The sequence below is a fragment of the Chaetodon trifascialis genome, chromosome 10, assembly GCF_039877785.1.
Source record: "Chaetodon trifascialis isolate fChaTrf1 chromosome 10, fChaTrf1.hap1, whole genome shotgun sequence".
NCBI classification, from domain to species: Eukaryota; Metazoa; Chordata; class Actinopteri; order Chaetodontiformes; family Chaetodontidae; genus Chaetodon; species Chaetodon trifascialis.
This window is the reverse complement of record NC_092065.1, coordinates 3,233,033-3,247,352: the sequence shown is the minus strand read 5'-3', so window position 1 is coordinate 3,247,352 and position 14,320 is coordinate 3,233,033. Positions and strand designations below refer to the sequence as shown.

Below are 14,320 nucleotides of genomic sequence, written 5' to 3'. Positions count from 1 at the left end.
TGGGTTTCTTGTTTCAGGTGTAATGCTCTGTGTAGTCTGCCTTATCGTCAGCTGGACATATCATCCCTCAGAGTCTCTCTTCACTGCATTGCCCAGATTCCCCCTTTTTTTCCCACACGACCTTGTTTTCAACATGGATGCCGAAAAATCTCCCCTCACATCGCTGTTTATGTTGCTGAATAACGAATCTAACAACATCCAGTGGGACTGCGTGGCCTGGAATCCACAGTCTCGGTTGACTGTCGTCTTATAATGATGCTTAAATATTTATTTTCTTCGCCGACGCAGCGCATTTTCAGTCAAAAGCCCGAGACAATACGAAAACTGACGCGGAATGGCGTCTGCTAGGGGCCCATGAATCTGAATAACAGCAACCTAGGCTCGAATAGGACGTGGTTGACGAATAGAAGTGTGAGCTGTGATCAGTTCAACCAATCACCGTGTTGGATTTTCGAATAGGCGGTACATCGCTGGGACGACTGTGCTGTCATACACGTTCCCGGTGTGTGGACATCGCGAAGCGTTTCCTGCACTGGTGCATGGTGGTCGAACAGGAGGAATTGTTGGAAAATTTCGGAGGTTAGTATATAAATTGGTTTTTACCCAGTATGCATTATTCCCACAGCCATCTCTGTGAAGGGAATGACAGGCGGCGGCAGGGATTCAAAAGAAGAATGGAAAATACTGTTATGCCTTAAAATAAAATTGACATCCACCGAGTCAAAATGCTTATGTTATCATTAATTAGCTCACGGATTCCCCGGTCTTCTTTCCTAACTGCGTCGTTAGTTAGATGAACACGGTTGGAGGCTTCATGGGGACAGCTAGCTAGCCCTTCAGCTGCCACCGAGTGAGCTTAGACTTCTGATACAAACTTCAACTAGCTGCACTCTCGTGAAAGACAATCTTCAAGAATCATTTTGCTTATCGCTAAAAAAAAGTCGTGACAGCATTGCTTGGTGTAGTTAGCATCGCTGTTAGCATGATGGCTAATCTTCCCCGACTCCCGTTATGACAACGTTTCGGTGGCTGTAACTGCGGCGTTTGACCATCCAAACACGCTGTCACTGTGTTAACTGCACATCGTAAGCTTACAGCAGAGCCAGTTTACTGCACTTACTAGAAAATGTTCAATTTTAGAGTGACAAATGTGGCAAGTCATAGTTATGCTAAGTTGCATCTTAGCTAGCTAGCCCCAAAAGCTATATTCAAATTAGCAAGCGCCAAAAACAGCACCGTTTACGGGAACGTTAGTTAAAATAGCCAGTTAGCACCCATCAGCTCAAAAAGTAAACAATAATCTTATCTTACACCTGCTTGAATAAATCCACAAGTGGTCAAGTTTATAGTTGGAACATGTTTTTTGCAATTAGCATATATGCCGGTCATAAATGCAGCTAGCTCTGAGGTGTCAAATGAGGAAAACGAGGCGTAATGACCAACTAGGAGATGTCCCGGGGTCCACAGAGCTTCAGGGGCCTCAGAACTTGAAGATTTAAAGTGTTGACTTGTTTCTATAATCTAATAGGGATTTTCTATAAGAATATGCACCACAAAAGCACAGTAACTGACATGATAGAGGCCTTAAAGTGAATTATGAGCATCAATTTAAGGCCCTGGCTTGAGGTGGTGCCCGTGTTAAATTGTAGTTTCGTGCAAATTCCTAAATTTCATGTAATCAAGTTTATGCAGAGCATTTTCATTTCAACATAGAAAAACTACATTGCGCTTGTTCCCTGACCCTGCTTGCATGTCTGCTGGCTGCACCTCATCCTCTGACCAGTGACTAACCTTCATCAGTGCATCACAAGCTGTCACGTCTCCCAGAGTATCTCCATCCTCTGTGTTTGTCCCAGTGTGTCTCTGTTTAATGCTGACAAGTGGACACTGGTTTTAAGTCTTAAATGTGTCTTCTGTGTGTCCCACCCCAGCAGCTAAAGCATGCTCTTGGCCCAGATAAACCGGGACTCCCAGGGAATGGCAGAGTTTCATGATGCAGATGGGCAGCCAGTCACTCTCTGTCTGACAGAGGCTGTGACGGTGGCAGGTGAGCTAAGAAAGAACTGGTAAAGTTGTTTTATTTCACAATTAGTGAAAGAAAAGACAAAGACATTGCTGGGTAAGCAAGACAAACTTAATTGATCCCATGAAAATTTAAGTAGTACAAAAGAGACGTACAGGAGCAGCTTTATACTGTATACAGATAACTAGACTACTATGCAGTATGTACATCTGTTATAATGTGAGGGGTGAAAGTAAAAAAAAAGATAAAAATGGAGGTAATGAAAATGCATATGGACTGAAGGGGGGGGGGTGAAGCAATAACATATCAATGGATTTGATTAAACAGTCTTGATGCAAACAGAGCCACGTTTCATCATTTTTCCCATCTTTTCCCCGATTCATCATTGATTGTTCAACACTAAATTACCATTTGTCATTTAAGGAAAGTGGTCGCCTCAAGGGAGGGATAAACAAAATGCAACTGAAGAAAATGAAGGAGATGAAAATGCTTACACAGGGAAGAGTGGAAGTGATGAAATTTGTGTGAATTAAAAAACAGTGATAAATTGTCAACTGATTTGATAAACTTGTGACATTTGATCTGAAACAGAGTTGCTCTGATGATCAACTGGGCTGTGTTCCTGTCCACAGTTCATCATTTACAATACCCATTTTTATTGGCATTTGTCATCTGCAATGAGCCATTTTTGTTACTTCTGCCCAAAATTTCTGTCAAAATCCACACCCCATGACTAACTGATGAAGTTTTTGATTTGCTGCTACCCTGTCAAGATGAAGGCTCTCAGGTGCATTTAGTCTGGAAAAGGTGCACACCACTTTGCGACAGTTTCCTGGTTGGGCGACTTGTTTCCTTGAAATGGTGTGACACGGGGCTTTTGAGGTACATTTTCTTTTGTTTGCTTGGTGTGTCATAGGTGTTGCCCAATCAGCAGTGACATGGAAACCCTGATGGATTAAGGCAGTGAGCTTGTGCAAACGCTACAGGGTTTTCAACGCCCTACCATATCTGTTTAAATAAATGTTTTGCTATGTTTTGACTGTGGATCGGGTTGTTACCATCTTGGCACTGCCAAAAACGGTCACTCAGAGCAGATATGCCCATAATTATGCATGTGAGTGCGAAGTGAGTACAGTTGTCACAAACTGTAAAAACAAACTGAAAATTATCTATAGTGTCCAGAACTGTTTTATGCACCAGGTTGTAAACATGCTTATTGCTACTGTAATGTTGTCCTTTTATAGTGGGGGTCTATGGGGATTGACTTGCTTTTGGAGCCAGCCTCAAGTGGCCATGTGATGAACTGCAGCTTTTTGGCACCTGTACATCGACTAAATTTTTCAGCCCTGAGGTTGATGTTTGGTTTTGTCGGTGCTGAATACGCCACAGGCCTGCAAGCTGACAGCCAAAAATTCAGTCAGTTAGTCAGCGGGTGTCTTTTTGATTGATATTTTCAGCAGAAATAACAAATTGCTTGCTGTAAACAATGAATGTCACATATTGTGACTGATGAATGGTAGATAGTAACACAGCCCAGGTGACTGTCAGAGCACCACTTACAAATGGAAATTGCCAATCAAGTTTATCAAATCAGTTGTCAATTCAGCACTCTTATTTTTGAGTTCATACACATTTCATCACTTCCACTATTAATTTCATAAACATTTTCATCACTTTTATTTTCTTCAGTTAGTTTTTGGTATTCCAGCAATGAGGTGTCTGTCTTTCAATGATAAATGTCCATTTTGTGTAGTGAATGATGAACGTAAGAAATGATGAAACATGGCTCTGTTTTCGTCATATCACAACTAGTTGGATTTCTGTTACGTTACCTCAAACTTTAAACAATATGAGGCTTGAAAAAGAAATATGAAATGATAGATTTATTATGTCCCATATCCTGGGACATGATAAGACACGGTCAGTCATATAGAAGTACAATATTTGAACATCTCATTTCATTATAATTAAGAAACTTTTAAATTTGCCTCAGTTGCCAAGTTAAAAGAGTAAATCCCGATGAGTGCGTTCTGCATCCAGAGGAAGTTGTATTTATCGTTATGAGATCTTCTTCCTCTCTTGTCCCTTTGGAAAAGCTGTGAGATGATCATGCAGCCCATACATGCAAGTAAACATGAGCGTACAGTGTGTATTTTAAAGGATAAGACCTCAGCTCAACATTGGTGCGTGCAGACATAACATAATGATCTTGCAACATGATCTTACTTCTTAACCCGACAGTTAAAGTCTCGTCATTGTCAAATCATTTCCCAGATGGTGATCAGATGGAGAGCATGGACACAGTGAGCCTGCAGGCAGTTACGCTTGCAGATGGATCCACTGCATACATCCAGCACGACTCCAAAGCTTCCTTTTCAGATGGACAGATCATGGATGGCCAGGTGATCCAGCTGGAGGATGGTTCGGCTGCCTACGTTCAGCACGTGTCAATGCCTAAAGCAGGTAAAACACAAACCCATCCAGTATGTCAGGATAGAGGGAATAGTATTGTGCTGAATATAAATATATTCATGTTATACGCTGCTGTATGCTGTTATACCAACCAGCTGTTTGTATTTCATCTGGATCAGATAATGGTGTCTTGTAGGACTGAATGCATACATACAGATATCCAGAGACTCAGGCTAAGCAGAGATTACTGTTGGTGAAGTCGTTGTGCCTGATTTTCTGTTGTAGGAGGGGACAGTTTACAGCTTGAAGACGGTCAAGCAGTTCAGCTAGAAGATGGAACAACGGCCTACATTCACACACCCAAAGGTAAGAAATGTTGAACACTGAAGCTCTTTTCTCATCTCATTCTTCAGGTATCTGAGAAAAAGTGTCTCATTTCAGTAATATTTTGAAGTAAAAACACATCACAACTCAAAAGGAGAGGAAAGAGAGAATAAAAGATGCAGTGTCAGAGTTTTGGTTTGCCTGCTTTGATTTAGTTTGCCTCTGCCTCTTTTTTCTTTCTCTTTTGTCGTTTTACAACCTCCAGAAAAGCAGTGAACCAGCAACTTGTTAATGTGAGTCAAAGGTTATCCACCGAGTCAGGGTGTGGACATTGGAGTGTGTTTATGAACATGTGAGCCACTTTTCTTTAAATGCAGTTCTCAGTCTTTGTGGCTGCATTCAGCTCAGCTCTGTTACTCTGAGGACAAAAACTAGTCTTTGTGGTGTTTCTGATGGACTAACCACCAAATTATTTTTTTAAACTTACTGCTTCTTTGTATTTGTACAAAGAAGCAGTAAGTTTGACTACTCTTGTGTAGTAAATGATCCATCCTCCCTGAGCAAACAGCCATCACAGTTTTCATATTGGACCTGAGCCCATTTTCCTCATCCAGAGTTTCTCCATGAATCTCCTTCTCCTGGTTTCTGTGCAGATGCATATGACCAGAGCGGGCTACAGGAGGTGCAGCTGGAGGACGGCAGCACCGCCTACATCCACCACACAGTTCACATGCCCCAGTCCAACACCATCCTGGCCATCCAGGCTGACGGCACCATTGCAGACCTGCAGACAGAGGCCACGGCCATGGACCCTGAGACCATCAGCGTGCTGGAACAGTACACCACCAAGGTACACACACTACATGATTGGACTGGTGTGGCACTGGTCTGTCAAACGTGTTATGAGAGGATCAAAATCAAAAGCTGGAAATTATAAGATCATATTTTTGCTTGTATCTCCCCATAATATCTAAATGTACTTTTGTTTTAATTTTTTAAAATAATTTCTGCTACTTAATGTAGACTGTATTGACATTTATCTAATGTGTACATTACATTTTGAAGTGTTTATCTTGGGTAACCTTTTTGTACAGGTGGATTACATACCTGTGTGCCATTGCTTGGACTTGTTCATAATTCTGACAACATGTACTATAATAGGAAGTGTCCTTTTGTCCTGCCTGTCAGGTGGAGAACATAGAGAACCCCTTGGGCTCCTATGGCAGAGTGGAAGCAGACAATGGCGTCCACATGAGGGTAGAGTGTTTCTAATTTTGGCTTTTCATCCTGTATCCACAATTAACAGTTGAGTCTAATTCATTTGTCTTTCAGATTGTGTTACAGGGTCAAGACAACAGGCAAGGACGGACCTCAAATGTAGGCGAGAAGTCTTTCCGCTGTGAATATGAGGGCTGTGGAAAGCTTTACACCACTGCCCACCATCTCAAGGTGAGCCTGGGCGCTTTGTGGTTGTGTGTGCACGTAAAAGAAAGTTTTGCTTGTGCCTACACGAGTGTGGGAACACAGTATTCTCTTATAGCATCTTCCTGTGTTGTTGTTAGCTGCATGTTTGCTTTTTAAGCCTCACTGCTACAGTTTTGTTTGTGTCACGCAGGTACATGAGCGCTCCCACACTGGAGATAAACCGTATGTCTGCGACTATCCTGGCTGTGGGAGGAAGTTTGCAACAGGTACCTGTTAAGTAGAAAGAGATGCAGCCGACATCAGAATATTCTCAAAAATTCATTTGGCACTGTTAAGTGGCTAAAACAAACAATCGTATATAAATAAAGGTATGTTAATCAGGAATAAGGGCTCTCATTTTGTGTTTTATGCTGGTTTCAGGGTATGGACTGAAGAGTCACTCACGCACACACACGGGGGAGAAGCCATATAGATGTCAAGAGCTGAACTGCTGCAAGTCCTTCAAAACATCCGGAGACCTTCAGAAGCACACAAGGACTCATACAGGTACACAACTGCACCTGGGACCAATCATAATTTTGTTGTGTTATATGCCTGAAAGGGCATTCAGATATCTCATAATTGTGTTACTGGTTTTGCACAGTGTTTAAATGCTGTTTACTTGCTGGGAACCAAAATGATAACTACCACTTGGCCTCAAGGCTGTTTGTTTAATGCGGAAGTGACTGAGAGTTCAAAACTGAAATTATGTTATTTTGGTCAAAATTACCAGGCCAGAGTCATGCATGTCTTTTTCAAAGACCTCGGATTGTGGTGCGGTGCCTCTGTCCAGAATAAGATGAACAAATTGCAAGGTTTTGTCAGCTGGATGCTTGTAGCTGGATTTTTTTCACAAAGTATTGGAAGAGTTTTCAGGCACTTGATCACCATGATAAGCACGACGCTGAGAGGTTGCTGTTTATTTTTGAACACAAGATTTTTGCAGTTTTAATCTCATTGGTTACTTAAAAAGTGGGAAGATCTGCAGTATTTCACAGAAAATGCCAACATGTGTTATGTCAAACACTTATATATAACACTAATTATATCTACTGGTCACACCAAGAAATATCAACAGCCGCTTACAATGCCTTTTGACAATATTAAACTAGGGATTGACCAATTATTGGCCTGGCCGATAATATTGGCTGATATTGGGCATTTTTTTGATAATCGGCATCGGCCGTTTTTTCCACCGATAACCGATGAAATTAATTAATGTATTTTAAAACGCGCTCCTTCGGCTCTGATGCAGCCGTCTCTCCGCCTGAAGTCACCACTCTTGGCTGTGTAACAATGTCCCACCCACAGCCCTCACTGATTGGCTACATTGCACAAGTGAGTCAGTGACAGCCAATCAACACTGAAGCCTCTACATGCAGCGCCACAGACAAGGAGAAGCAGACGACTGCTCCGGTGATCCAGCAGAGATAAAGCGACAGAGTCAGTCGAAGTTGCAATAAAAACCCTCTATGATGAAGTTTTAAAAATACCACAACCTTATGATTAATTTCAGTGATAACATGTAAGCCCGGAGTTGACATTTCACCGACCTACTTGTCTAATCACATCAAGCATACGACTTTGCAAGATAAGTAGTGTCACGCACCAAAAAAAAAGAAAAGATATAACTAAGTGAATATGACCTGACCTAAAAAAAAAAAAAAAAAAAAGAAGACATAACGACATACCGGTAGGTAGACTACAGCAAGTATAAGGGATGAAAACCTGCTTAGTTCCGCTGTTTGGCTCTGGCGATGAAACTACCACTACATCAGAATTGCCGCAACCGCTTTATAGCTGTGGCCAGACGCACAATAATAATATAGGCCCTTTGGGTTACCCTTACTTTGTGGGAATAATAAATCTCTAACGTGCCTCAGCCCGTGGGGCGGTTTATCAATAAACAACACCGGAGGTGATTCTAGCCTATGTTTAACAGTACTACATGCTAACGTGTCCTTGTTTGTTTACAGTCGCCTCTCCCTCAGCGCTCGTGCTCTCACGACACTATGGTGCAGCAACGTAACTACTGGTGTTAAATGATCGTCTTTTTGCCTGTCACTCGTAAAGTCCAGGGATATGAGTCAGGCAGAGAGCACACGTTGAGGAGATTATCCTTAGTGTGTTTTATTTTCAATCAATAAATTTACCGTCGCGTCTACAACTCACGTGTGTAATGAAACGCTTTTCCAAGCTCGAAGATATGAAAACCGTGGTGCTGGCATGTCTCCTGCTACTAACTCAGACCCACATTTCAGAACAGTTCAGCTCAGTTTATTTTGTTGATGTTTAAAATATTCAGGCAGCTATTTTATTTATTTATTTATTTATTTATTTATTTATTTATTTATTTATTTATTCATTCATTCATTCATTCGAGTGAGTTTTAAGAAATGCGGCTGGAAGGCCCCTGCACTTTTTGTTTTAAAAATAATTAAACTTAAAGGCATTTCAATTAAGATTTTGTGTTTGTGTTATTTTACAAAAAGTTAAAGTCTTTTTTTCAGTGTACACAAAACAAACAAACAGTATACTGTATTCATTTTAATCCCAGGTGTGTTACTCAAAATTTTGACACTAAAATTTTCATTTTTGCTGTAAATGAATATCGGTTCTAAATATCAGCTATCGGTTTTGCTTGATTAATAGTAATTGGTATCGGCCCTGAAAAATCCATAATGGTCGATCTCTAATTTAAACCTGGACTGATGGGAGACCCCTTAAACGCTGACATCCTGTTTCTCATCTGCAGGAGAGAAGCCTTTTAAATGCCCGGTTGAAGGTTGCGGCAGGTCATTCACCACCTCCAACATCCGCAAAGTTCACATTCGAACACACACTGGGGAGCGGCCGTACTACTGCTCTGAGCCCAGCTGTGGACGGTCATTCGCCAGTGCCACCAACTACAAGAACCATATGAGGATACACACCGGTGAGTCCTTTTACATCAGTCTGGCAACTCCTTTGGTCTGTCCCTGTCTACTTGTAATGAGAATTTTGATTCCAGTGTGTGTTTAAAGCATTGCTGAAGGACTGAAATTTTCACAACTTCTAATATTACAAATGAACTGAGCTTCCTTTTTTACTCCTCCAGGAGAGAAGCCGTATGTCTGCACAGTGCCTGGCTGTGAAAAGCGTTTCACAGAATACTCCAGCCTTTACAAACACCATGTGGTTCATACACCCTGCAAACCTTATAACTGCAACCACTGTGGGAAAACATACAAGCAGATCTCCACGCTCGCCATGCACAAACGCACAGCCCACAACGACACAGAGCCCATCGAGGAGGAGCAGGAGGCCTACTTTGAACCCCCAACAGGTCTGTGTGAATGTAAAAATGGAGAGAAATTCCTTAAAGGGCGTTTTTTGATTAAGCTCTGTGAAATGTGTAAGAATGCAAAAACGTGAATATAGAGCTGCAATGATTAGTCAGTGCACAGAAAATGAATCTGTGGACATTATATACACAGAATGGACACGGATAACATGAAAGTGCATATAAATAACATGGAAAAACACAATCTTTCATCTCCATTCAGATGCCATCGACGACCCTAACGTCAGCTACACGACAGCAGTGGTTGAGGCTGAGGACTCTGGCTCAGAGCAGGTCCCTGTGGAGACCTCAGACATGGTTGGTCAGCAGCACGTTGCCTTGGTAACACAGGAGGATGGAACGCAACAGCAGGTAATGGAGAATGGGTTGATAGCGGTTAAGGCAACATTTGATGCTAAAAAGTTATAAAAGTGTCTTTACATCAGCCTACCTATAACAGTAATAGTTCTAGCAGATGTGAGTCCACCTCAAAGGAAAAAGGTCATTTTAAGATAAGACTGAAATTACACATGTTTTTCTCTGTTAAAGGCTTTCAGGGCTACTTAACTATTTTAGCTCAGTGACATTCTGGTTCATCAAGAATTAACGTGCTAAGCATGGCAAAACTTACCCAAATGTCTCATAGGATACAATGATAAAGTGATTACACTTCACACACCCAAAAGGTCAAAAGTCAGCCTCACTGTGACTGTTCTGAAGAAGCAAAAAAACATTTTTCTGGCCTTTATTCAGTACCATAGCTCAGGAGCAGATGGGCAGATTGTGACCATATTTCACATTTGGTCAGAAACTGAATCTTTGTTGTTCATCTTGAAACTGTGCTGATTGTGTGGATCCTCTGTGCTGGTGGGTTGAAGATGTGTGTGAAGCATCCACGTTTCACAGTTGCTAAAGGCAGCAACACCCATAATTGAGGCGTTGTTGTCCGCCACAGGCTCATTGGCTGTGTTGCTATTGAGCTTCAGGTGATTGTCGTTGCAGCATGTGATGAAGCTCTTTATCAGTCCTCTGTGCTCCTCTGTAAGAATAGTGAAGACAGTGTGTTTCTCTTTGGACAATTTCCATTTGTTCAAAAAATGGCCTTAATGCCTTTTTATTATATTCCTTCAGAGTCTTCACATCATATATGAGTCTGGACAGACGTGGATGTAAACTGCCTAATTCTCAGCCCTGCAGTAACATTTTAATCACGAGCCCTCCAGCCCTGATCGAGGCTGCAGCCTTTCCGCCGTACCTCTAACACTGTGATTTCTTCAAGCTTGTGTCTGTGTGCGTTGTTTGGGTTTTGGTGTTCAAACAACAAAGGACTTGAGGCAGGATAAGAGATGAGGTGTTGGGGTGAGATTTGGGTTCTTGTGCCGCTGTGAAACTGAATGCGTTGTCTCACATCAGGTCAGTATCTCTGAAGCAGACTTGCAAGCTATGGGTGGCACAATCACTATGGTCACCCAGGAAGGCACAACCATAACCATCCCAGCCCACGAACTGGCAACGCAAGGTGCTCACTCGGTTACCATGGTAACAACAGACGGCTCAGACGAACAGGTAAACAAACAAAGATGAACAAAGATGTCAGATTAGCTTTTTGTACAGAGGTCTTTCATTCATTGTCTGGCGATGTGTTGATGCAGAACTTCACTGAGTGAGCTGACAGAAAGAAAAGAGCAAACTCAGGACTCACTCTGTCTCACTTTAGAAAGAAATATACTTTGTAAAAGATATTTTACTTAAAACTAGTGCTGTCAGGCGATTAAAAAAATTTATCTAATTAATTACAGGATTTGTAATTAATGAATCTAATTAATCACATTTTAATCTCATATCTGCTAAAGGTCCCCAAATAAAGAATTTGAATTCTAGGACATTACAAAATTGTAGTGCATGACTAATCAATTGAATACACCAAGAAGAGAAGATTTGATATCCACATTTTTATTGGTGAAGTGTGCTTCATAAATGAAATTCAAAAGAAAAAAGGTCAAGCACATCAGCAAACCAATTAGGCCAGGTGCATTATTCAAAAATGCAATAAAACGGTAGCTAGAAATTAGAGTCAGATGACGCTATCTGAAACGCCTCTTTTAGGCCCTCGTCTTCCATGATTGAAATCGGCCTGCAATCAGCAGTAACCCACTTTGCGATTGAGTTTGTCAGTTTTTCTGTCGTGGCTTTGCTCATTCGTTTTCCTAACTCAGCAAGTGTGGGCTGGCGGAGTGAGCTCACGGTAGCACTAGCGGCACTAGCAGCAACTACATGTTTACATGTAGCGTTTAAATGATAATTCAGGCTGGAGCTGCTACGGTGATAGGAAAATTCTGTTTTACACAAGGTACAAATCACTGCGTTCTTGTTAATAGTCCCGTCTTTGTTCTTTTTATAAATAAACTTGCCGTTCAAAGGTCCAAGTAGGCTTGCCTCGCTCTCCGGTGTCGCATCCACGTCTGTTGTCACCCTGCTTTTTACTAGTGGCGCAGGTAGGATGCGACCTCACTGCAGCCTACGGGTCACTCAAAGGGCCAAATTTCAAATGCTTGCGCATTGACTTGCCACTCATGACTAATTGCGTTAATTTTTATAGCGCGTTAATTTGCAGCGTAATTAATTAATCTAATTAATGCGTTAAACTGACAGCCCCACTTAAAACATTACAAACCAGACAAGCAGCCCCACCAGAACTGTCTCTATCATGTCTCATGCCCATTCTTAGCCTGGCTGTTGGATGTTCAGCCCTTCTCTGCTGGCCCTCCACCATGTCACCAGATGTGGCCCCTGACTGATTTGTGTCCCAACAAGAAAAAAACCTTGTTTGATTTTTGTCCAATGTTTCTGTCTCCCTCAGGTGGCCATTATGACACCCGACATGGCCTCGTTCCAAACAGTGGAGGAGGCAGCCTACAGCCAAGACCAGGATGACATTCATCCTGTCACATTACTGGCCACCTCCAACGGCACTCACATTGCTGTGCAGGTTGGTAGACCGACACCATAGGAGTGAATAGACTGGTGGGGTGAGTTCCAATCTGTGCATTTGTTGACTTTGTTTTTGCTGAAAACTACTCTCAGTGTTGTGTCACTCATATGATACTGACGGGAGTTTCAGTCAGGAGGGGGGTACTTGACCCCACCCTGTTGAGCTATTTGCATAAACGCTTAAGTTGTAAGATGTGAGTCCTGGTTAATTTGGTGACACCTGCAGGTTTAATGCTACAGGTCCTGTGACTCCTTCATGATAAGTCAACTCATGTTTGGCCAATTAAATACTGTGAAGATTCCAGCAATGGTGACAGCAGACACCCAAGGACTTTGTGTTACCTCATCCCGTGACAGATAGTGGCTGAACAGATATTTATTTAATGTAGGTGGGGTTCAGTTCAGTGGGTGTAGGTGTTGCTGCCGTCCTGCTGGGGCACTGATTATTCAAACTAAACCAAAACTTAGCCACCACAGGATGTTTGAGTTTACATGGAATCCAAATTCATGACCACCAGCATTTACACTTACAATTGTCCAGACTTTATAGTAAGAGTTTTCCATTGGTGGGTAGTTATGTGCTGGCAAACACTGATACAATGATAATCTTTCACCTGTTCTAAAATCAATGTGCTACATCAACTTCATGTTAGACTGTCATATTCAATTTAAATACTATTCATGCCTAAACTCCCAGAGGGGCTATGATCACATCAAAGGTTGCAGGTCTGAGGACTAAATCTTGTTTATCCTGAAAAACACTATTCACCCCCCCCCACTCTTTCTGTCATGTTAATTACAAAGCCAACACTGTTTTCTTACCTTGTGACTGTTGTGCGTAACATTCAACAGCCTTACAGTCAATCACAGTCTGATGGGTATCGTATTTTAAAGGGGTGGCAGAGTAAATGGATTACATCAGGCGTAGTGATTGATTAACAGTGGTTATCAGCATGTCGACCGGTGTTTGAATTACGAACATTGTTTTCCTGTTTCCTCTGTAGCTCAGTGATCAGCCTTCCCTGGAGGAAGCCATCAGAATAGCATCAAGAATACAACAAGGAGAGTCGCCGGGCCTGGATGATTGACGGACTCATTATGGACTATGTTGTAGGATCAAAACCATCTCAATTGGACTATATCAACGAGAGAAATCACAAGTCTTCCTCTATGGTTTTTTTCCACAAAAGACCTTAGCTTTTATGTGTACATAGGATTTTGATAACTGGATTTCTGCTATGCTATTTTGTCCCTCAACCAAAAAGATGGGAGAGGGGAAAAATGCTTTCTTATGTTTATGGTGCACAATGCACAGTGCAGTGTACAGCTAATGCTATTTCTAATTAAAAAAAAGAGTGTGTGATTAATTGACTGAACTTGATTCTGAATACCCACCCAAGTTCCCATTAAACTTTGCTCACCTTTGCACAGCCGTGAAGATAAAACACCTATAGAGCTTTTCTATGTTGTAGATTAATACTGCTGACATCAAAACTATAAAAGAACACATGGAATTATGTGGCTTCATGAGGTCGTCACCTGCTGTATTATCCAAAATACCTGATAAGAGTCCTACTACAAGGCACACATGCTGTGTGCGTGCCATTTGTTATTTAACTGTTTATAATTACTAGTTTGATTGTAGACTAAGATTTTGTCATCTTATAAAAAAATATGATCCAGTCTTACAGACTAAAGTAACCAACAATTTGTAAAGAGGAGAAAATTAGCTCAAACTCAACCAGCTACAAAATCCCAATTAAACTTAATCCTGATGGAATAAA

The 14,320-nt window shown here is 41.6% G+C and overlaps 1 protein-coding gene across 4 annotated transcripts; it reads left to right on the top strand.

Annotated features, from left to right (window-relative positions):
* The first annotated feature begins 113 nt into the window (after positions 1 to 113).
* Positions 114 to 13,961, top strand: znf143b (zinc finger protein 143b). 4 transcript variants are annotated; one of them, XM_070972316.1, is made up of 15 exons: positions 114 to 579; positions 1,932 to 2,047; positions 4,298 to 4,486; positions 4,721 to 4,801; positions 5,413 to 5,609; positions 5,948 to 6,016; positions 6,092 to 6,208; positions 6,375 to 6,450; positions 6,605 to 6,730; positions 8,979 to 9,158; positions 9,321 to 9,548; positions 9,769 to 9,917; positions 10,959 to 11,111; positions 12,406 to 12,534; positions 13,541 to 13,961. In XM_070972316.1, the coding sequence occupies exons 2-15, from the start codon at positions 1,942 to 1,944 to the stop codon at positions 13,622 to 13,624; spliced, it is 1,884 nt and encodes a 627-aa protein (XP_070828417.1). In that variant the 5' UTR covers positions 114 to 579; positions 1,932 to 1,941; the 3' UTR covers positions 13,625 to 13,961. The 4 variants fall into 4 exon arrangements, with proteins under 4 accessions (XP_070828417.1, XP_070828420.1, XP_070828419.1 ...); XM_070972319.1 differs by having other exon boundaries at positions 440 to 579; positions 12,406 to 12,574; XM_070972318.1 differs by having other exon boundaries at positions 561 to 579; positions 1,935 to 2,047.
* The last annotated feature ends 359 nt before the right edge of the window (positions 13,962 to 14,320 follow it).